At 42.7% G+C, this 22,438-nt stretch overlaps 1 protein-coding gene across 4 annotated transcripts in view; it reads right to left on the reverse strand.

Annotated features, from left to right (window-relative positions):
• The window catches only part of PLEKHM3 (pleckstrin homology domain containing M3), a 192,708-nt gene that overhangs the window by 89,631 nt on the left and 80,639 nt on the right, over window positions 1-22,438 (reverse strand). For all 4 annotated transcript variants that reach the window (XM_024738306.1, XM_024738308.1, XM_024738310.1 and 1 more), the window contains exons 5-6: window positions 19,712-19,905; window positions 1,134-1,197 (exon numbers count right to left, since the gene is read on the reverse strand). In XM_024738306.1, the coding sequence (XP_024594074.1) occupies window positions 1,134-1,197; window positions 19,712-19,905 (258 nt within the window). The remainder of the gene's footprint in view (window positions 1-1,133; window positions 1,198-19,711; window positions 19,906-22,438) is intronic.

The raw sequence follows: 22,438 nt of genomic DNA on the forward strand, positions 1-22,438 counted from the left end.
TGTTGATTTAAATGATTAACCAAAGCTTAACATATTCAGAATTTTGGGTTGAACAGACAAAATGTTGGTTTTCTTCCCGGCTGCTAACCTGGTCAGTCATTAAAAGGAGATACGTACACAAATAAAAGTATAAGAAGATGATTTTGACTCTTACATGCTCTGTTGTTTTTTACTAAAATTTAGCGTCATCCAACTGTTTGACGTGAGCACAAGTCAAAGAGTTTAATATATTCATTGCCTTTTATGTCTTTTTTTCCCTTGTACAACTTTTTTTGTTGATATAATTCACATACCATAAAATTCACTCTTTTAAAGTATACAATCCACTGGCTGCTTTTGGTATAGTTTCAAAGTTGTGCAACCATCACCACTAATTCCAGAACATCTTCATCAGCCCCAAAGGAAACCGCACACCATTAGCAGCCACTCCTCACCCCCGGCTCTCCCCAGGCCCTGGCAACCACTCACCTACTTTGTCTCTATGGATTGGCCTATTTTGGACATCCTAAGAGAAGTCCACATAAAATAAGAATCATAAAATAGGTATTCATTTCTGTCTGGCTTCTTTCAACATGCTGTTCTTAAGGTTCATCCGTGCTGTAGCATGTATCAGTACTTCAGTCCTTTTTATGGCCGAATACTATTCCATTGCGTGGATATACAACATTTTGTTTATCCATTCATTAGCTGATGAACATTTGGGTTGTTGCCACTCTTTAGCTATTATGAATAATGCTGCTTTGAACATTCCTGTACAAGTTTTTATGTGGACATATGTTTTCAACCCTCTAGGGTATACGCCTAGCAGTGGAATTGCTGGGTCACAGGGTAATTCTACGTTTAACTTTTTGAGGGACTGCCAAACTATTTCCCTAAGTGGCCGCACCACTTTCCATTCCCAGCAGTGTATGGGAGCTCCAGTTTCTCTATATCCTTGCCAGCATTTCTTATTGTTCTAGAATATTTTTTTATACTAAGTTTTCTTTTCTCATTCTGAACAGAAAATAATTGATTATTAGGGCTTGTGAATGAAACTACTCCAATGACGGCAGAATTCGGTGCCAAAGCCATAATCAACAAAAACATTTTCCCAGGGAGAAAACAGAAATGAAATGGCCCCTCTAAGTGCTTACCTGCTGCAGATCAGCGAGGGAATACAGGTGGATCTGTTGAAGGAGGTATTCTCTGGGGAAAATTCTGAAAACGGACAGAAACACAGATAAATTGTGGTGTTGCCACGAAACACACTTTTTCTGAGAAGTTTCCAAGTCTCATTCAAGAATCCCTTTCCACCTAATACTCTTCCTCCCCACATCCTCTGAGAAACCTGTAATAATACCTTTTTCCAGATACTTTTCTTTCTAACACAAATACCAAAAACGGAGTAAGGGTGCGATCTTTGATTTCTGATGTAGTCCAAGGTGCTAGGAGCACAGCGCAATGGTCCAGGCCTGAGGACCAGAGTGCCAGGTTTCCTGTACCAGCTGCATCCCTAACAAACTGTGTCATCTCAGGGAAGTCTTAAAACCCACCTAGCTTCAGATCCTTCATTGGTTAATGAAGGTGACTGAACTTGGTGTCTTAAATCTCTTTCCAGCTCTATTAGTCTATGTCTAGATGAATAGATTTTAGAGTTGAGAAAATCAGTTGGAGGGGCAACCTGTGTGTCTCTGCCTAGAGGCTCCTATGGCTTTCATTAAGGGAGATGGCAGTGCCAAACACCACTTAGTGAGCTATCCTCTTACGTGCACAGTGATGAGTTTTGGAACCTAGGTACAGATGGGAGTAATGGGACAAAATATTTCAAATTGAGACTCCCTGACAAAGTCCAATATCTTTGGTTACTGTCAATTCATAGCATCTGGATAAATGACGGTGAGTGAACAGGAAAAACAAATCGGTTAGGGACAAGCAAACAGGTACCGAAGCATAGATGGTTAGAAAACACCACACACACACACACACACACACACACACACACACGTATACACAAAACAAAACTCATGGTGCTAGCATTTTCTCTTTGTCTTAGGATACAAGAAAATTGCATACTACCACCTAAACGAAAGAAGCCACCAACTCAATTAACATTTATGACCATCTGCTACATGCCAAGCACTGTGCCAGGCACTAGGAATTATGAATTATGAGTGAGACAGTCACAGTACCTGAGCATATCAGAGCATATCAAAGAGAATAAAGTCAAGCTAGGGAAAGATACATAAACTGACCATTACAACACCACATGGTAACATGAAAATAAGAGTTATATGCACAGGGTACATATTTTTAGATTGGTCTAGCATGGTAGGTCCCAACCTTGGCCGTCTATTAGAATCACTTGGGAAGCTTTTGAAAATAATAGGGCCTAAGTATGGATAGAACCCAGAAATCAGTCTTCAAACAAAAACTCTCGTGGTGATTAGTGCAGCCAAGGTTTAGAACCACTGGCCTAACTCGTAGCTTGTTGGGGAATTCATTACTCAGTCTTTCAATTAAGTATGCATTACTGGACAAATCCTAGAGATTAAGTCCTTTATCCTTCCATTCATCTATCTAGCCATCCAATTCTGAGTAAGCACAACTGTGCACCAGCTCCTGTACTAGGCCACTGAATAAAGGGCACTGAGCCAATTAGGTGAAGTTCATCCCCCATGGAGGTCTGGGACAGGCATATTCTAGTTTGGAGCACTCCTGATAAATATATGATAGGCTCTGAAGATCTCTGCTGAAAATTCCTGTTTCATCCACAAGAGTATGAACAGACCAAGGGAGCGACACGGCCCTTATACTCTGGGGAATAAAATTCAGTTCCTAAGGGTAGGCTCCCTTCAACGCTAATGGTTTGGGGCCGAACCTGTGGCAGGTTAGCAGCACATAGTCCCAGCCCAGCTGGGGAGGGTGTAGGGAAAGTGCTCAATCCCTCCATGTGGGATGAAGCTTCCCTACAAAGAGGCCCCCTACTGTAGAAGGTAGACCACGGTCCCAGGAGGGACCATGAGACATGACCAACTTCCATTTTCAATAACACACACGTATGACAGAGATGATCGAGAGGGCTACTCCTCATGAGCCCCTACAGGATTAACAATAAGAGAAGTCTGCTTCAGGTGTGGCCCTCAACGTACATCATTTAATTCTCACAACAACCCCGTGTGGTAAGTATAACCTCCATTTTATGTGAGAGGGAACTGAGGCTCAGAGGCAAAAACTAATTTGCCCAGGGTCACAAGCTGGGATTCAAGGCCAGGACTTTCTGACTCCAAAGGCCTCTGCTTCTACTTTCCAGGAGATGAAGGTGGAGGAAGGAAGGAGGTGGGTTTGAGCTGACCATCTAATATAGCTATATAATACATCTCTCTTCCAGGTAGGTGTTTATGACTGTTCAGGCCAGCAGCAATATAGAGCCATTGGTCCTTTTTAAAAGAAGGAAAGTAACACTGACGCGTTTGGTCGTGCCCACTTCCTGAAGGCAGCCGGGAGGGTGGAGAAACTGCAGGCAGGGACAGTCCTGACCACGTACCCCAGCAGCTCTTCCAGGGTAACCACAAGGCGAAAGCGAAAGGGGTGAGTGTGTAGACACAGGAGAACTTCTGGAAGAACTGACAGCATTTGGAATTGAAGGCGACTCTGAAGTCCTAGCTTGGGAGACAGGATGGTGATGTCATTGGCCAACACAGGGCAGGCTGCTGGGGGAGGGGGAAAAGCATTGAGATTTAATTGCGCTGAATATCAAGTGCTTGTGTGGAGGACAGCAGGTGTGGCCCTTGAGGATGTGGGGCTGAGAGATGTGGAAGAGCCAGGGGCACTTCTGACAGCAGCACAGAAGGGACAGCTGAAGCTCTGGGAACGGAGGGAGCAGACCTTGGAGGAAAATGAACGGAAGCGGGGCTGAGTGTGAACAGGGGTTGTTTTTACTTTTTTTTACCTTACAAAGCCTAGAATTATCTGAAGTACACTTTGGTAGTCTGCAATTTTTCTCATGCTTGAAAAATTGTTTTGAAAATAACCAGGATGTTCACGTGTACGTGAGTTCCTAACATTTCCTCCTTTTGTGAAATGTTTGTGCCCTTATACCCTTCACCTGGCTTCCCCTAATAGTAACACCTTACACAACCATGGTGCATTGATCAAAACTAAGCAATGAACTATTATGTAAATTAGACCTTATTCAGATTTCACCAGTTGTTTCACTAATGTCCTTTTTCTGTTCAAGGATCCAATCCAGAACACGAGATTGCATTTGTAGATTTAAAAATGTATATCAGTATTTGCAAGATGACTTGAGACCCAAACATCACATGCAGAAAAGCAAACCTAGGATGTAGTCTTTCAGTGGAGGTCACTAGGGTAGCAAAGTATGATGATCTACTATGGGGACAGAGGATGTTTAAGTGTGGTTGAATGGGAGGAATAACCTTTTTCAGAGGCAATTGCCTCATAATGAAATCCCTTAAGTAAAGTAAAATGAAGGCAATGTGGCAGCAGGGCTGAGAAACAGACGGACTGAACTAAACAAGCAGGCTGGAAAATCATTTCAAGATGAGCTCCTGCCTTTTCCATTGGTTTATACACACGTAGGCCAGCTGGAGAAAGAGTCGGAAGGTGACTGAAATGAACTCTAGCAGGGACAAATGCAGGGTAGCATATTGTTAATGTTTGCTACTTAAAGTTCTTCTCTAAAGTCCTAAAACTTCCATGACTGAGAGTATACAGGATATAAGAATTAACTGCAAATTTACAAATGGAATCATACTGGCATACACTTACTAGAGTACTACAGCTAGTCAGTTAGTTATCCAGTCAACAGACACTACTGCGTGCCTAAAATGAGCCAGGTGCTGTGCTAAGGGCTGGAGACGGATATGTTCAGTGAACACAACTGAGGAGCAGCAAAGAGAATTTCCAATTTCTCCTCTCTAGGCTGGGTCCCCTTTGCCTCCAAACACTGTTCATTACTCTTCTCACAATAACCGGCCAACTTTGGACACAGTAATCTCTAATACTCCTTAAACATTATTTACACAGCTAAAGTGAGCTGTGTATGTAGTGTTTCTGTGTGTAAATATATTTCACATATTTATTTTCTCTTCCCCTCTGGAAGCGATTCTAAGCCCCTCCAGAAGCACCGTATCTGCTGTCTCCTCTCTGGCACTCTTCAGTGTCTAAGACTATAATTTACAAGAGGTCAGCCTAACGACACAAAGAACTGGAAAATGCAATATATGCAGAAAAGATAAAGGAACTGAGCTTGTTGTGTTTGGAGAAGATGTTGTGTCCAGGAGATTTAGTGGTGGCCATAAAAAATACAGACTTTTAAGACAGATAATGCCAATCAGCTTTTCTTCTCTCTGAGGATGGAAATTATATCAAGAAAGCATTGAAGTCAAATATGAGAATAAATTTCCTGAGAGGGAAGACTGAGCAGCATTAAAATGTGTCTCTTACAGGGATGCTTTTTAATGTAAATAAAAGAAGAAAAAGATCTGTTGCAGTTATTTAGAGGTAGGGGCTTGCTCTTCTGCTTAGAGGAGGAAAGGATTTCAAAGGCGGGGCCAGATGACCCCGTCAGTTTGTTCCTCTTTTTCATCGCTGGCGCCGTCAAGGCAGGCTGAATTGGCACGACATTCTCGGAATATCTTTTCTTTTTTAAATTACAAAATTTTTTTTTAAAGGTTTCAGTCCGTTTACAGTTATTACAAAATACTGGTTATATTCCCCGTGTTGTACAACACATCCTTGTAGCCTATCTTACACCTACTAGCTTATACCTCCTACACCCACGCCTACCCTATATTGTGTCCGCCCTCCACCGCTGGTAACTACTAGTTTGTTCTCTGTATCAGGGAGTCTGCTTCTTTTTTGTTATACTCACTAGTTTGTTGTATTTTTTAGATTCCACATATAAGTGATATCATACAGTGTTTGTCTTTCTCTGAATATCTTCTTTAGGCTGATGTCCACAGGGGAAGTGCAGGGCAAATACTGATATAAAAGCCAAGCCCCGAAAAGCACAGGCAACATCCCATCTGGGTGATGCCCAGGGTTTCCCCCACTGTGGCTCTGGTGTACAAGGAACTGGCCTTGTACCTGGCCTGTCTGACAGGAGCTCTTTAGGAAATGGATGGAACAAGCAGGGCCTCCCAGGGCTCAGTTGTGGAAGGGATTGTGGAGAACCCGGAGGCCTGCGGTGTGCTTGGGTAGCATTAAGCTGCCTCTGGCAGATCTGACTAGGAGAGGATAGGGCTCTGCAGGGGACCAGAGATGAACCTGCAGCCACTTCAGGCACTGCTAGGGTACCCACTCACGTCTGGGAGGCAAGGTTTGGCACCCCCTTGAAAGCCATGGCAGAACTCATTTTATAATTTTACTATTAATGTATTCAATAAAGGATGGATGATTATTTGCATTTTTTGGTCAGAAAACACAACTTGTGATCACCATACGGCCCAGGAATTTAATGCAGACAAAGTCCCGTCTTATGACCTCTGTGACTGGTCACTACGGCTAAGAACCTAAAATCAGAAGCTAAAATCAGCACACACTTTCACTGCAATGAGCGGATGCTGGGTATGTATGTGGCAGAAAATTTGGAGAAGACACAGTTTTCTTTCCAATACATACAGACAAGTGAGATAAACAGACAAGTAAACAGACAGCTCCCGCGTGGAGTGCAGGGCTGAGCGGAGCCTACAGGACACCTGTTCAAGAAAGGTCTCAGAGAACCGACAGGTCAGAATCCATCTGGAGGAGTGGAAGAATGGATATTGCAGGTAGAGGGTGCAGCATGGCTAAGAGCAGAGAGGCCAGGACGAACATAATTCTTTCAGGGAACAGGCTCTGTATGCGTATATATGTGTATATGTGTCCATGCTGGGGGCTGGGGGGACTGCAGGATGTGAGCTCAGGAAGTTAGGGTGTAGCCAGACATGCGAGGGCTTAGATGCCTAGAGAAGAGCCTACCCACAAAGAGATGAGTGCCTCAAGCAAGAGAAGGGACAGCACTAGATTTGCGCCTTTAAAAGATCATTGACAGCAGAAGGGGGAAGAGACTGAAGAGATGGATAATTCTGGAGATAAACTAGGTGAGAAATGTTGGGGGCCTGAACAGAATTTAAATGGTTGCCCTAGGGTTGGAGAGAAATGGCCTACCACAGACAGATTTCTCCAACGATCCACAGGTCATGAAGACTAACGGGAAATGGAGGCCGGGAAGGAGCCTGGCACTGCTCATGGTTTTCCAGCTGGGCCAGTAGGTAAATGGAAGTTCCATCTACTAACACAGGGAATAATGAGGAGTAGTCACCTTTGGGGAGAAAGGGTAGCTCAGCTGTCGGGGCAGAGGTGTGGAATGTCCAAGTGGAGTCATCTGTGAGTCCAGGGAGGAGGGCTGTGTGCCTACAGGTGAAGACATGAAAATGAGGAAGAGCCCGAGACAGTACACATGAGTGCAACAGAAAAGACTGGACACTGGCAAAAAAATACTATTAAAGGAACGGCCACAGGAAGAAAGCTGGGAAGAAGCAGTTTGATAGGAGAAAAAGCAGAAGAGCCGGCATCCAGGAAGCCAAGGAAGGAGAGAATTTCAAGGACAAAGAGGGTCAACGGCATCAGAGGCAGAGGAGAGGTCACATAATCCGGGGAAGACTCTCACGAGGCCTGAAAGGTGCCTGCTGGTTTTGGCAAAGGGGAATTCACTAGTGACCTTAGGACAGTATCCAGGAGGAAGAGGGATGCCAGACTGCAGAGGGGTGAAGGACTGTGGAATATTCTTTTAAGAAACTAACTTTAAAGGAGAGAAACTAGGCCATAGTTACAGAAGGATGCAGGACTAAGAAAGGATTCTTTCCTCAGAGATGGGAGCCACTTGGGCATATCTATATGCTAAAATGAAGAAGCTAGTATAGAAGCCAAAGCTGCAGATAGAAAAGTAAGGAAAATGACAGAGCCTGAGCTAGTAAAGGCCTAGAGGAGATGGGATGAGGAGGAAAATGACAGAGCCTGAGCTAGTAAAGGCCTAGAGGAGATGGGATGAGGAGGAAAATGACAGAGCCTGAGCTAGTAAAGGCCTAGAGGAGATGGGATGAGGAGGAAAATGACAGAGCCTGAGCTAGTAAAGGCCTAGAGGAGATGGGATGAGGAGGAAAATGACAGAGCCTGAGCTAGTAAAGGCCTAGAGGAGATGGGATGAGGAGGAAAATGACAGAGCCTGAGCTAGTAAAGGCCTAGAGGAGATGGGATGAGGAGGAAAATGACAGAGCCTGAGCTAGTAAAGGCCTAGAGGAGATGGGATGAGGAGGAAAATGACAGAGCCTGAGCTAGTAAAGGCCTAGAGGAGATGGGATGAGGACCCAGCTAGGAGCTCTTCCAGATACACATTTGTGTGTGTGAGGGTCCACGTACCTATACACACACTCTGCATCTTGAAATGCTTCCAGTTTCTACTAAAATGTTATGCAAAAGGTAACTAACTACTAATTTCTCCAATGTTCCCTCCAAACTTCAACATGTCAGGAACAGAAAGCTACAGATTACAGCTACAGTTGTCTGACTTGGCAATCCTTTGGTAAATGGCCTTTTTGCTGCGGGATGGTGCTGCCTTTTGTTTCTGGTGAGGCGGCTGTGTTTAGGGTTCTCTGTGCAGTAAGTGACCTCACTGTACTGCAGGGCTATTCATCATCAGGTCTGACAGCATTTCGCCAACAGGCCAACCACAAGGACAGCCCTGGTCATGCCAGTGCAACTTCTTCTGGTTGGCCCTGATGCCAAAGCCAGAGGACAAACGTGATAAGGAGAGTCAACTCCACACTTCACTCACCCATCAAGGGAAACTGCATCGCTGGCAGGTGGCACTGTCAAGTTCTCTGATACCAAAGAACAATGAGGAAACCTGCTAAAGGATCATGGAAACCAACTAGCACAACTGTTTCTAGTGCCAACATTTTCTGTTTTATCACCTTTAGGATTTCCTGACATACTGAGAAGGTAACTTAGGCTTCATTTATAGATTGTTCCAATGAGAAAAGTAAGAAAAGATGAAAATCAAAAGGGAAGAAGGTCACATATGATTCATTTCCCTTATATTACACAGCTGGTACTTGGGGTTAAAAATGCAGAAATAATGGCCTAAGAAATCAAAGGCAGTAGTCTATATAAAACACGTAGGGGGTCCTCTTCTATTTTGGACCAGGACACTGAGTCAAATACATCAAGACTCATTTAACCTGACTAATTTCTGGGGACTTCAACTCAGTTCCCACCAAGCCCTGATGCTCATTGAGAGAAAAGGGACTAAGTCAGGCACACCCTTTGCAGGATTTTGATAGATTCAGTAATATCGTCATTTCCCTGAAGCTCAGTTATTTGAGCTGCATAACTGGCATTAAAAAACCCAATGATTAAGATGAAAAAAGTCTGAATGAAAATATCTCAGCACATGTAATAGACAGGCTTTAAAGGAAAGATCTCCCTCCCTTCCTGTGTGTCTCTGTCTCTCTCTCTTACACACATACACACACACATGCACACACACACACACACACACACAATAAAAAGGCTAACACCAGGGCTTCCCTGGTGACGCAGTGGTTGAGAGTCCGCCTGCCGATGCATGGGACACGGGTTCGTGCCCCGGTCCGGGAAGATCCCACATGCCACAGAGCGGCTGGGCCCATGAGCCATGGCCGCTGAGCCTGCGCGTCCGGAGCCTGTGCTCCACAACGGGAGAGGCCACAACAGTGAGAGGCCCGCGTACCGCAAAACAAACAAACAAACAAAAAAAAACACCAAAGGAAAACCTCCAATTTTGATTCTAAATCATAAGAGTCTAAAGGAAGAATACAGGTAGAAGTGCATAAGGAATAATTTAGAAAGGAAAAGCATTTATTTATGAAATATTACCATGTTCTCCAAGAATATGTGCTCCAGGTTAGGTAATCTGTACAGATTTGAGAGGGCTGCAGTATCTTTCCTTTGGAGGGCATACGCACCCACACTGAAATCAGCAAAAAGCACTGTGAAGCATCCCTAGGGAGATGCAATTTGGTGTTCTTGATATGAGCTGCAAACACTTCCTGAAATAGTTACATTAGACTGGATGTGGACAGGACTCGTATGTCCAACCATGCTCCCAGCTAATGGAAAAACAATTTAAAATCAAAGGCAGATATTGCGATAGCAACCCATGTGGAAGAAACAAGCTTCAATCATTTCAGTAGATACCTCATTTTGCTAATCTCATTGGCTGAAAAAGTGGCAAGATTGCATCAGATATTATATCTTGGAAGATAGGTGTGGGAAATAAGCGTCTCTTACCGGCTCTTTCAGAAATTGTGCTTAAGTTTCTTAGCAACAATCTAAAGCCTGGAGTAGAAATACTTGGGAAGTAATTTGGGTTGTGATTATTCTGGGGTCTGATTATAAAAGTGACAGATTATATCACATTATAGATCTTAGCTCAAATTCTTACGGTATTCAATGGTTCCAAGAATATAACACTTCCTGCCATGAGTTTTATTTTTTTGTTGTCTCTTAGAAAATGATTTTAGATAATTTATAGATTTCACTTAATCTTAGAATAAGATAAAACACTTTTTAACTTTCTGAAGGATTTCTTGGTAAATAAAAAGCTACATGTATATTACAGTAAAATTAATATATAACTTGCCAGAGCTCCTTTTTCAAAGTTTATCAATCTGTTTAGCTTTGAATGACACTTTTGCAGATAGTCTATAACTCCTTTTTAGAGTGTTGCTATCAGCATATATATTTATAAAATTTGCTGAATGAGATCTCTGGAGAAAATGAAGGAAGGGGGAGGGGCTATCAGGAGATCAGGAGGTTAGACGACTTGAAAACCTTAGTACTAGAAGTCATCCGAGGGAAAAGGAATTCTTGAAGGAGACTGAGAACGGTTGCTTTCAAAATCTATCAAAATAGCATCCTGTGTTTTAGTAGTTTGAGTCCTGATAGATTCATGCAGCTAATCTGTTGAGAGTAAAGCCCCAATGACACTTTTAATTAGCTAACTTGAAAACTAGCTACAAAGTCTGGCTAATATTAAGTCTTACAGAGAACATAAAGAGCTGTGTTCATTTACTGAGCTTAAAGAAGTGTTATCTATTTGCTTGAAGTGCTAATAACCACTGGTCTTTAATGAGACTAATTTAGTGATAATATTATGGCTAAAATGGGCTTATTCTTCTAAAAGCCAATATTAACCAGAACTTTGGCTAATAATCAATGGCACATTTGGATCTTAGATTTTGGTTATAAGACATTGCTCATTTGCAGTTCAGAGACACAGCAAATCAAGTCTGTGTAGCCTGTGTTTTAAGAACGAGGCTGCCCGAGAAGACAGGCTCTCAATAAGCTAGCCTCCTACGTTAAGTGTATTCGAGTCACAAGAGCATGAAATCCTTTCTCTGTAACAGATAACCCCTCTACCTAATATGTCTGACTTATTGGGAGGTAGGGAGAAGAGGAGGTGTTGCTATGATCTCTCCCAGCTCATGCAATCTTTTGCTGGGCACACTGAGTAATATCCTCATTTACTTCTTCCCAGATCAAGGGTATATCAGTATGCCCATGCATCAAAACACCATTTTCACTCAGTGATTCATGATGCTTTAGACAAATATTTACCGGCATAAAAAGATGTTCACTATATACTAAGTGAAATGATTGGGTTAAAAGTAGTACGTACAGTGTAAAACCATTTTTTAGGGAAAAAAATAATCTGCAGAGGAAGCAGTATGAAAGGATATGCACCAAAGTGGTAAGATAATGGATGACTTTCTTATTTTTGTTTTCTATGATGAACAGTATTTTCTGTAATATGAAAAACTGTTTGACCCAATTAAGCGGGCAGAATGTTGGCAACAGTACTTTATTTATTTAATTAATTTGTTCACCAAATATTTATTTGCCCCCACTATATGTCAGGTATGGTTCTAGGCCCTGGGGATAGAGCAGTGAGCAACACAGATAAAAAGGCATGACCTTCTGTTGCTTACGTTCTAGTGGAGAGAGCAGGGCCTCTGCACACGGCTGCACAGGCTGAGCAAAGTGTGACCGCCATGGCCATACGTGATGGCACCAGAGAGGGAGACAGACAAAAATCAAATACCACTTTATGTGGTAATAAGCAGAGAATGAAGAGAGAAAGTGTGGGGCAGCGGGGCGGGCAGTGTGTGCAAAAATTTTAAATAAAGTGGTCAAGGATGCTTCAGTAACGTGACAGCTGCATACAGATCTGAAGGAGGTAAGGAAGCCAGCTACACCACTATCTGGGGAAGAGGAAAATGAGTATAGAAACTCACATGGGAGCCTGCTTGGCATATGCTCAAGGAGCAAAACAAGGCTGGTATGACTGGAACAGAGTAAAGAAGGGGGAACGTACTGGGAGATGAGGGCAGAGAGGTGATGGGGAACCAGGCTTATACGTCCTTGGCTTTTACTTGGATTGAGAGGTGACGCTATTAGATAGTTTGAATCAGAGGTGATATCATCTAATGTACACATTAACTATAGCTGTAGCTGGAAGAACAGACGGAAGGGGGAGACCAGTTACTGCAAAAATCCAGGGGAACAATGACAGTGGCTTGGATCCAGGTGGTAGCAGTGGAAGTGATGATTCTGTGGTGATTTTGAGTGGACATGTTTTGAAGGTGACGCTGATAGGACTTGCTGATAGGTTGGGTATGGAATGTGGGAGAAAGGTGTTTGGCATGAAGAGCCTTATGGGTAAAGGTGCTGGTAGGCGGATGGGGGGCCTGCAGCAGGAGCAGTTTGCTACAGGAGTGGAGGAGGGGCTACTAGCTCAGTTTGAGACATACTGTTTTTTTTTTTTTTTTTTTTTTTTTTGTGGTACGCGGGCCTCTCACTGTTGTGGCCTCTCCCGTTGTGGAGCACAGGCTCCGGACGCGCAGGCTCAGCGGCCATGGCTCATGGGCCCAGCTGCTCCACGGCATGTGGGGTCCTCCTGGACTGGGGAACGTACCCGTGTCCCCTGCATCAGCAGGCGGACTCTCAACCACTGCGCTACCAGGGAAGCCCTGGGACATATTAAGTTTGAGACGCTAGTGGACATCCAAAGGAGGTTTCACCCTTTGGACTTAGCCTCCTGTCCAGTGAATTCACTAGCCAGACAGACAGCTTTCCCTGGGGGTAACAAGCGAAGGAGTGGCAGGGAATCTTGGTGAATCAGGTGACATTTCTGGGGACTGTTCCTAAGTGCTAAGCAAGCTGCTAAATTTTGCTTGAAGGAAGAGGAGGCAAGGAGAGTCTGACAGGATACGCGCGCGCGCACACACACACACACACACACACACATCTTTTTCTGGCACTCACCAGGATAAATAATGGTAATAAAAATGGCTGTTTTTATGATAGAAATTTCTCACTGTTTAGTAAAGCTGATATTGCAGTGAGAACTAATTCTGGATATAATTATAATTTCAAATAAAATGTGAGACCAAAGACAGGAAAAGGTGATTTAGAAGGTAGAAGAATCACGTTTGGTATTGTCCAGAGATTCCCAATTCAAGCTGGTCAGAATGGTCTAAGCCAAGAACTAAACTTAGCAAACAAGTAGGACTACCTGTTCCCCCAGAAGCATCACAATTGTGCTCTAAGTAACTGGAAGGATAGGCGTTAATATTGCTTACTGGCCTCGACTAGTGTTGGAGAGAAACTAGTTTTAAATACATATCACAATAGGAAATTTGGATTCACCAGGCACCCAATCCCCAAATCATTTGTTAATGATGGAGAATGGGAAACACTCAGGCATCCACTAATTAATTTCTCTGATGTCTTTCTTTGGACTAGATGATTTCACTTCAGCACTCAGAACAGATCATTTAACTTAAATCGGGATTTCTGAAAAGCTAGTCCCAACAGCTGGTGTTGGTCTGGTGATGTTTTTAGCAATCCAAGGCAAAATGAGAAAAGAAAAAGCATAGTAGAATGAATTTTAAATCTATTTGACTTTAAAAAGTTGTTTCATTGCTGTCTGCCTGTTTTGTTTTTGTTTTTTTTAGCATTACTACATTCTTTTATGAAATGATGGTGAAAAATAGGTGGATATTTGTTTTAGCAAAAGACATGGATAAGACAACCCTACAGATACCTCTACATTTACAGGTCTATGGAATGAAAAGGTTTGGTAAACACAGACCTAGAGAAAAATGCACTCATTAGCGCTAAGCCAATTGTCATGCCTTGTTCTCCAAGGCTGGCGCTGGCAGTGAGCACAGGAGTGCCTGTGTCAGCAATTGCCCCTTCCCACTCATGGCACATTACTGTCTGCCACCTCCCCGCCCTCCTTCACACTCTCCTAGATGACCTCAATCAAGGCTTCAGGAGATATAAAAGCAGTTCCTTCCTCTGAAGAATCTAGAAACTCCTGGACGTCATGGCCACCAGCAAATACACTGGGGAAAGCAGCAGCAATTTGAGCATCAGAAAACCTGGTTCCACGTGTGGACTCTGCTCCTTACAAGCTTTGTCACCTCAGGCAAGTCACGCAGCATCTCAGAGTCACAGTTCTTTCCCTTCTTTGTAAATACCATCTGTCTAACCCATCTGAAGGGCTGTTGTAAAGAGCAAATAATACATCAATATTTACGGGAAAGTACTTTTTAATTGATTAAATCATAATTATCTCACACGGGCCCAGGTACCATCATAAAGAAATGAAATGGGCTGAGGACAAGACAAGCAGGGCAGCAACATATTATGTACCCAATGCCAGTGGGTTTGGGGAGAAGATAGGAGGGGTAGAGACTATGGGAAAGTGCAGAGTCCAGTACGTAAAGCTGATTGCTGCATCCAGGAGTGAGGGAAGCTTTTGTGTAATCAGAGCTTCTGATTTCTTAAGAGAAACCAGAGAGTTTTATTTTGTGTGAGCATGAAAACTCCTATTTAAATGTTAGCTACTATTTTGCAACTTTAAAACCTGGTGGGGGCCATCCCTGAAAGGCCAAACAAAACATGTCTGAGGGCCAAATCTGGCCCTGAGGTGCCCTTTTGTGACTATGATTTACACATGTATCCCACTATTCCTGTGTTCCCAGCTTTTCTCAGGGTCCCTCCTGAAGACATCCTTAATGGCAGCTGCTCCGGATGTGTCCTGACAGTGCAAAGATCTTCCACGGAGTACTTCATGCACCTTTACATGTGGACACTGTAAATAATTTCTCTCTTGAAAAGTTAAATAGGCCTTGAATCAATCCAGCAGGGTCGCTCGCCATCTGGGAGTCCTCAGAAACGGTGAATGGTCGGCACTATAAACATTTTAGATTTCATGGAAGATACTGACTTTTTCTAAACTAATCACCCCTGCCAGTCAAGAATTGCAGTATGGGTTCAAGAACAAGGCGTTCATTTAACAACAATAACAAAAACAGTGAGGATACAAACCGGACGGTCATCGTAATGATTGGCCTAAAAGCCAACTGGGACTTCCCTAATAAGGCGACGACCGAAGTGGTCTCCCTGGCGGTTGAGCGCCAATACGATTAATCAGTCTGTTTCCAGTTTCCTCACGACAGCAGTATTAACAGTTTGCTTTATTCTGTTTATATGGCGCTGACAGGTCTTCAGCATGTTGGGCCTACTTGCTGGAGATTAATGACCGCTTTTATATGGAGGTAAAAACCAGGCAGGGAGAGAATGCCTTTTACGACTAGATAAGAACTGGATTCTCTTGCTCTAGTTTTGTTCCCCTGTTGCTCATCAACTCCTCCCTCTTTTAACTTCTATCGAGGATACATATGGCTAGCTGTGACCAGCAGGCGCTTCTCACTGTTTAAACCACCCCACTCGAGATGTGGTGCCCGCAGGTGAAACAAAGGGAGCCTTAAGTAGTGTTTTTGAACATGCTTATCATCGCTAAAAGTACTGTTGGCTCATTTTGTTTTTAAAAAGTCAGATTCCATATAAAAGTGAAAGATGATTGATTGATAGGCAAGAGATGGCTTTTGGTGACAGGAATTTTAGCATGTGAGGTGGGCAATGGTTCCCCTTTGTAGCTATGGTTATTTTTATAGACACTGAAGAAGGTAGAATTAGTAAGCATGGCCCAGCTGTAAGAAATATGAACATCCCAGAAAAATCTCTTAGACATATTTCACTAGTCATATTTCAAAATAAATCAAAATGATTCCTAGCCTCCCTCTAACTCGCCACCTTCCCCCAAAGTTAGGAGTACTGCTTGCTACTGGTATACTTTTCTCTGTGCCAGGTTGGAGAGCATGGTAACCTAACCCCAAACATTATGTTAACAGTATATAAATATAGAGAAACTAAAATAACATTAAAAAAAAAATCAATCACCTCCTCTAGGGCTCTGTAGGAATCACTGTCTCATTCTTTGCTCTTAGGGAGCCTCCTGCTCCTCCTATTTTTTTTTTTTTTTTTTTTTTTTTTTGGCGATACGCGGGCCTCTCACTGTTGTGGCCTCTCCCGTTGCGGAGCACAAGCTCCGGACGTGCAGGCTCAGCGGCCATGGCTCACGGGCCCAGCCGCTCCGTGGCATGTGGGATCTTCCCGGACCGGGGCACGAACCCGTGTCCCCTGCATCGGCAGGTGGACTCTCAACCACTGCGCCACCAGGGAAGCCCTGCTCCACCTATTTTTATGCAACAAACGCTCAGATAAGTGCATCCCGCGTACCCAGGAACTGCAGGCCCTGGGCCCGGCTGGCCCTCCAACCCACTTCCTCTTGCTCACCCCTCTCCTGATACAGTGAGTAGCAGAAGGAGCCTGATTCCAGTAGACAGAGCCTCAGGGGTAGCTTTTAAGGAGAATCTTTTAACAAAGATTTTAAAAGCTAGAGACAAGAACAGTCTAGGATAAGAAAGCAGTATTAGGACTTCCCGGGTGGTGCAGTGGTTAAAAATCCACCTGCCAATGGAGGGGACACGGGTTGGAGCCCTGGTCCGGGAAGATCCCACAGGCTGTGTGGAGCAACTAAGCCCGTGAGCCACAACTACTGAGCCTGCGCTCTAGAGCCCGTGTGCCACATCTACTGAGCCCACATGCTGCAACTGCTGAGGCCCGCGTACCTAGAGCCCATGCTCCGCAACAAGAGAAGCCACCACAATGAGAAGCCCGTGCACTGCAACTAGAGAAAGCCCGTGTGCGGCAACAAAGACCCAACACAGCCAAAAATAAAATAAAATAAATAAATTTTTAAAAAGCAGTATAATAATGGTTATCTATAGAGTGTTTACTATGTACAAGCACTACTGTAAGCCCTTCACTTGCAAAAACCCATTTAATTCCCACAACAGAATGCACTGAGGGAAGAGTTAAATAATTATTTGTGTTTGAAGTGCAGTGTTTGAGAGAGCAGAACAATATACTGGATTAGATTGGGGCAGATCTTTAATTCCATACTTGTGCTTTAATAATTTGTCTGATACGAAGGTTCAGCTGGAGAGGAAAGAAACCCAAGTGAGACAGAAAGTTAGAAGGATACTGTAATAGTCCTGAGACTGAACCAGGGGAGTGCACTGGAAGTGAACAGGAGAGGAAAGATTTGAGACTTATCCCAGAAACAGAAATGCTTTTTTGGCTGATTTGGTTTGCTCTTTAGTTGATTTGTTCATTCAACAATTTCTGAAAGTTTCAGATAGGTCAAACACTGTGCTAAGTGACACGGGGAAGTAAGAAAAAGAAGAATTTGAAGATGACTCCTTCCTCAAAACTGGGCTACTAGCCACTGCTCAGTGGTCTAAAGTGACACTGTAACAGACATCCATCTATCACGCATCCCTCCTTCCATCCATCCGTTCAGTAGTTACTGAATACCCACCTTGTGGCAGGCACTACACTACATAACAGTCATGAGCAAGTCCAGGAAAGAGTCCAGGAAAGAGAAATGAAGGAAAAGGAAAAAAAGACTACTATTTTCATTCTCACAGCCCTAGGAATGCTTTTTTTCTAGAACTTCCATTCCTTTCCTGGTGGTCTGGCCATAAGGCGCAGTACATGGTGGTAAACCACCAAACTGCTGGAACAGCATAGGTATTCTTAGTCATCCATATGAAGACAGGATCTGCTATTTAATTTCTAAATGTGTGCCCAGATCTGACATATTTAACCAAAGCAAAACATTATATCATAAAGGTATCTAACATGATTCCCATGTGTAGATTTTATTTATTTATTTTTGCTGTACGCGGGCCTCTCACTGTTGTGGCCTCTCCCGTTGCGGAGCACAGGCTCCAGACGCCCAGGCTCAGTGGCCATGGCTCACGGGCCCAGCCGCTCCGCGGCATGTGGGATCTTCCCGGACCGGGGGGACGAACCCGCGTCCCCTGCATCGGCAGGCGGACTCTCAACCACTACGCCACCAGGGAAGCCCCCATGTTTAGATTTTAATAGCATTTAAAAATACAGGCACAGGAAAAACCAGCTCTGAGCAAAGCCAAAAGGTACTGAAAGTAATAGAACATACTTTCAATGTTAAAAATCTTGTATCTAGTTTAGTTGGTGAATTAGTTTGAGACACATAATTTTATTGCGTTTCAGGCAAAGCCCTGATCTTTAAAATTAAGATTTGCCTAGACTTTACAAGAGTAAATCCTGACCACTTTCTAGCACTTTCTGAAAAACAACTAGGTAATAGAATGACTACCACTGAGAAGTATTTTGCTTTATGGCAGCTGCCTTTTCATTATTATTTTATGAGAGCTTGTCTAGATATTATGTATCCCTTACCATCTACATTTAGTTCTTTTCAAAACATCTCTTCAGATGCCTGGGGTTTTGTCAGTTTCTTTGGATCTTAATTGGATTTCAAATAGCAAACGATATCACTTTCCAAAGGTTCTTATTCACATAGGCTTGCCTCCAAAAATCATGACTAATGTATGCCTTTAAATTTCTACTAAAAAAAAAAATTAAAAGGTATGTTTAGGGACTTATGAACACCATCAACAATTATTTCAAGTATAAGCTAGTTCACATATGCCAAGGGGGAGAATTTAAATGCCAATAAAACCTACTGTAAAAGAAGGAATCTGACGAGAGCAGGCACATTTTAACTTCACTTTTATGTTGAGGATCTGAGCCTGGCATGGACTTGCGTGTTCCATAAACTCTGAGATAACCAAGCTATGGATAAGCAGCCTATGTCAATGGTAACATGAAAAGGCAGAATCCTGGGCCTTTTCATGTTTTGTGCCTGTTGTTGTTTTTTAATGCATTTTAATTCAAGCTCTACAGCCTGCATCATTTACCAAGTTCGCTTCTGTCTGCAAAATAAGATTTGAATAACCACCTACTAATTTCCCATTGAAAAAATGTTTTTAAGTCACGAAATATTTCAAACATGCTTATTTTTTCCTGATGATAATACAAACTGAACTTGAGGGAAATATAAAACACTACATAAGTGATCAGTGAAGACACTCCAATGAATTTTATCTCAAGTTAACCTACAGGTAAAGAGAGGTCTTCACCATTGTGGGAACTCGATCCATGGGTTAAAAGCCTTCAGTTACGCTGAGATATTATTTTCATTGTGCTTGGCTCAACCGGATAGAGGCCCTCGGAGGAAAGAGCCAAAGATGAGCCCGGAGGGACAGCCACAGAATTCGAGACACTCCACGTTGTAAAGGCCCTTGGAGATCCTCTAACCACCCTCCCGGGGCGGGAAAAGAAAAACAAACCGACGCCCTCTGACATTTATGACTCTTACCTGCGGCGCAGATCCTCAGCCACCGCTGCCCGGCAGCTGAACAAATAGGCTCGCAGTGATTTCAGCCGCTGCCGCAGGCGCACCACGGTGGCCAGCGGCTCGGCGTGTCCGTACAGCATGGGGTTCTCCTGCTGGATGTCGATCAGGGGCTCTTCGTACACGTACTCCAGAAACTCTTTGGCCTGCTTAGACACCTACAAAAGAAACTGCTCCATCAGCGCTGGCGAATCACCTGGCTTTCCACACCTCCTCCAACCAGGAACCACAGCTTAAATATCAAAATAACATCATCTTCTGAACACAGCCAAATGAAAAAGCCCATAGTGTAACTAAGTATAAAGTGTGGCTTTTCTTTCTCTCTTCCAGAAACGCAATTGGTAAAAGTAACCTGGGCATTGAAACGAATTCATTAACTCTGTATGTTGATCATGTGATTGCACAAATCTACACGTGATAAAATGACACGGAACTATACAGACCCAGTATACTAAATGTCAATTTCCTGTTTGTTTGTTTTTTTTAATTGTACTGTAGGTATTTAAGATATAACCCGTGGGGAAAGTAGGTGAAAGATACACAGGACCTCTCTGTATTATATTATCTATACAACTTCCTGTGAATCCATAATTATTTCAAAATAAAAATTTAAAAAGAATTCATTAAGACTTTTTTTTAACATCTTTATTGGAGTATAATTGCTTTACAATGGTGTGTTGGTTTCTGCTTTATGACAAAGGGAATCACCTATAGGCATACATATATCCCCATATCCCCTCCCTCTTGCGTCTCCCTCCCACCCTCCCTCTCCCACCCCTCTAGGTAGTCACAAAGCACCATTAATATTCTTAACAACAATGCTGACTTTAAAAACTAAAACTATGTGCACATATATGTATGTATAGTCTATAACACTTTTTATAAAGTAGCCACTTTAAACAGATAGGTAAACCACGCACATACTACAAAATTCAAAAGGAATAAAAGGATCTCTCCCAAAAAAGGGAAAAAAGGATATTATATGCAGAACAATGTGCATAGAAAATAGGCTCAAACACACACTTTCATAAGCAGAAAAGAGTTGCTCTTATTAGAACAGCTCTGAGCTTAGGCTGACTTTGGCCAATAGATCCATCCAACTCTATATCCACTTCTGGTAGTAATCATCAAGAGTATGAAAGTTGATTTTAAAATGTCATTGTCATCCAAAGAAATAAATAGAAGAAACACATCTGAGATACAGAGGGAGTAGCTTAAATAATGCATAACCCGTGGGTAGTTTGGGGGAATCTTTACATACCAATTCACTGATACTGGAGACCACAACAGGCAGGGCCCTGTCCTCATGTAGCTCACAGTTCAGCGGGAAAAGACAGAATTGGGTTCAAATATTTTGTTTATCGTGGTTAAATATTTGCTATATTTAAAAATCTTAAATGAGGGAAAAAAATGGATGGTGTTCTGGAAAATGAAGTACAATCCACTTGAAACTGTTGCTGAAGAGTGATGTATTGTACGATTCAATTAGTCTTTCTGGCTCTATTGAGCAGTGTTTATACTGAGCCAGGGCCCCGCTGAATTAGGTTAACAATGCTACCTTTTAGTAGGTGAACAGAAGGACAAAGGGCACTGGCCAGTCTCCCAGGCCTTAAAAGGCTTCTCTCTTCAGGTGGTACTTAAGCCCAAATGGAAAAAAAAAAAAAGTCTTTTACAGAGACAGTAAAAGCAGTGAGACAAATGGGATGGCAGCTACTGACATCAGCATTCATACACTGAAATTACTAAAAACAAAAACAGAGCTAGTTTCAATAAGGTCTAAGGCACTGCTTCACAAAGTTATTAGCCAGTGTTAAGAATACAGAGCATATTGTGACCTTGGCTGCCCGAGTATGTGAACAAATAAATTCCCGCCATGTTGAGCCGTTTTTGGCAGCAAGGCACACGCTCATTTTTTGAGAAACGACCACTTACATCAGTGAGGGAATTTTTGAGAGAACTCAATATTTGGCATGAAACGCTATTTTTGTAAAATAGGAAATGAGTGGGGATACAGTGTCCTAAGTTCAAAACCACCCTCCATACTGATATGAGCATTCTACTTTCAAACTCAACTGTAATTAAAAAGCTTTTTAAAAAATATATAGTTACTTAAGGAAGGAAGCCAATGATATTCTTAAGTGACGAAGTTTACGTGAGAGCGAGTTTCTTTCTTATTAATAGAAATACTTCATGAGTTACATGTGAACACCAAATAACACTACCTAGGAACCAAGAGCTACTGTCCTATCTCTTGCCTACCAAATTATGAAAAACATCAAAAGCCTGAGTGCTGTTTCTGACACGAAAACTTAGCTCATAAGTGCAGAGGGATAAGCCCACTATTCTTTCCTTTAAAAAAGTGAACAGTTTAAGTTGGCATTCTTTTTCATGATCCTACTCTATTCACATCAGAAGCAATTTTTACAGGGTTGACAGTTCACTTTTCCAATCTATTGGCCTGTTAGTATTTTACTAAATAATATTTATTAATGATATTAGTATTATTAATATAAAACAGTTTCTTTCCATAGGTCTTTTAACTTAGAATAGTTTAAGCTATAAGAACTTCAGTCTCTGACTGTGGTTTTGTTGCAGTTTGTGAACTGGCTCTCTCTCCACAGCCCTGCCATCAACATGACTCAAGAGAGTTGAGGCGGAAGAGGTCCAGGTAGAAACAGGTCTCCTACCCAT

The sequence above is a fragment of the Neophocaena asiaeorientalis genome, unplaced genomic scaffold (assembly GCF_003031525.2).
Source record: "Neophocaena asiaeorientalis asiaeorientalis breed wild unplaced genomic scaffold, Neophocaena_asiaeorientalis_V1.1 scaffold258, whole genome shotgun sequence".
NCBI lineage: Eukaryota > Metazoa > Chordata > Mammalia > Artiodactyla > Phocoenidae > Neophocaena > Neophocaena asiaeorientalis.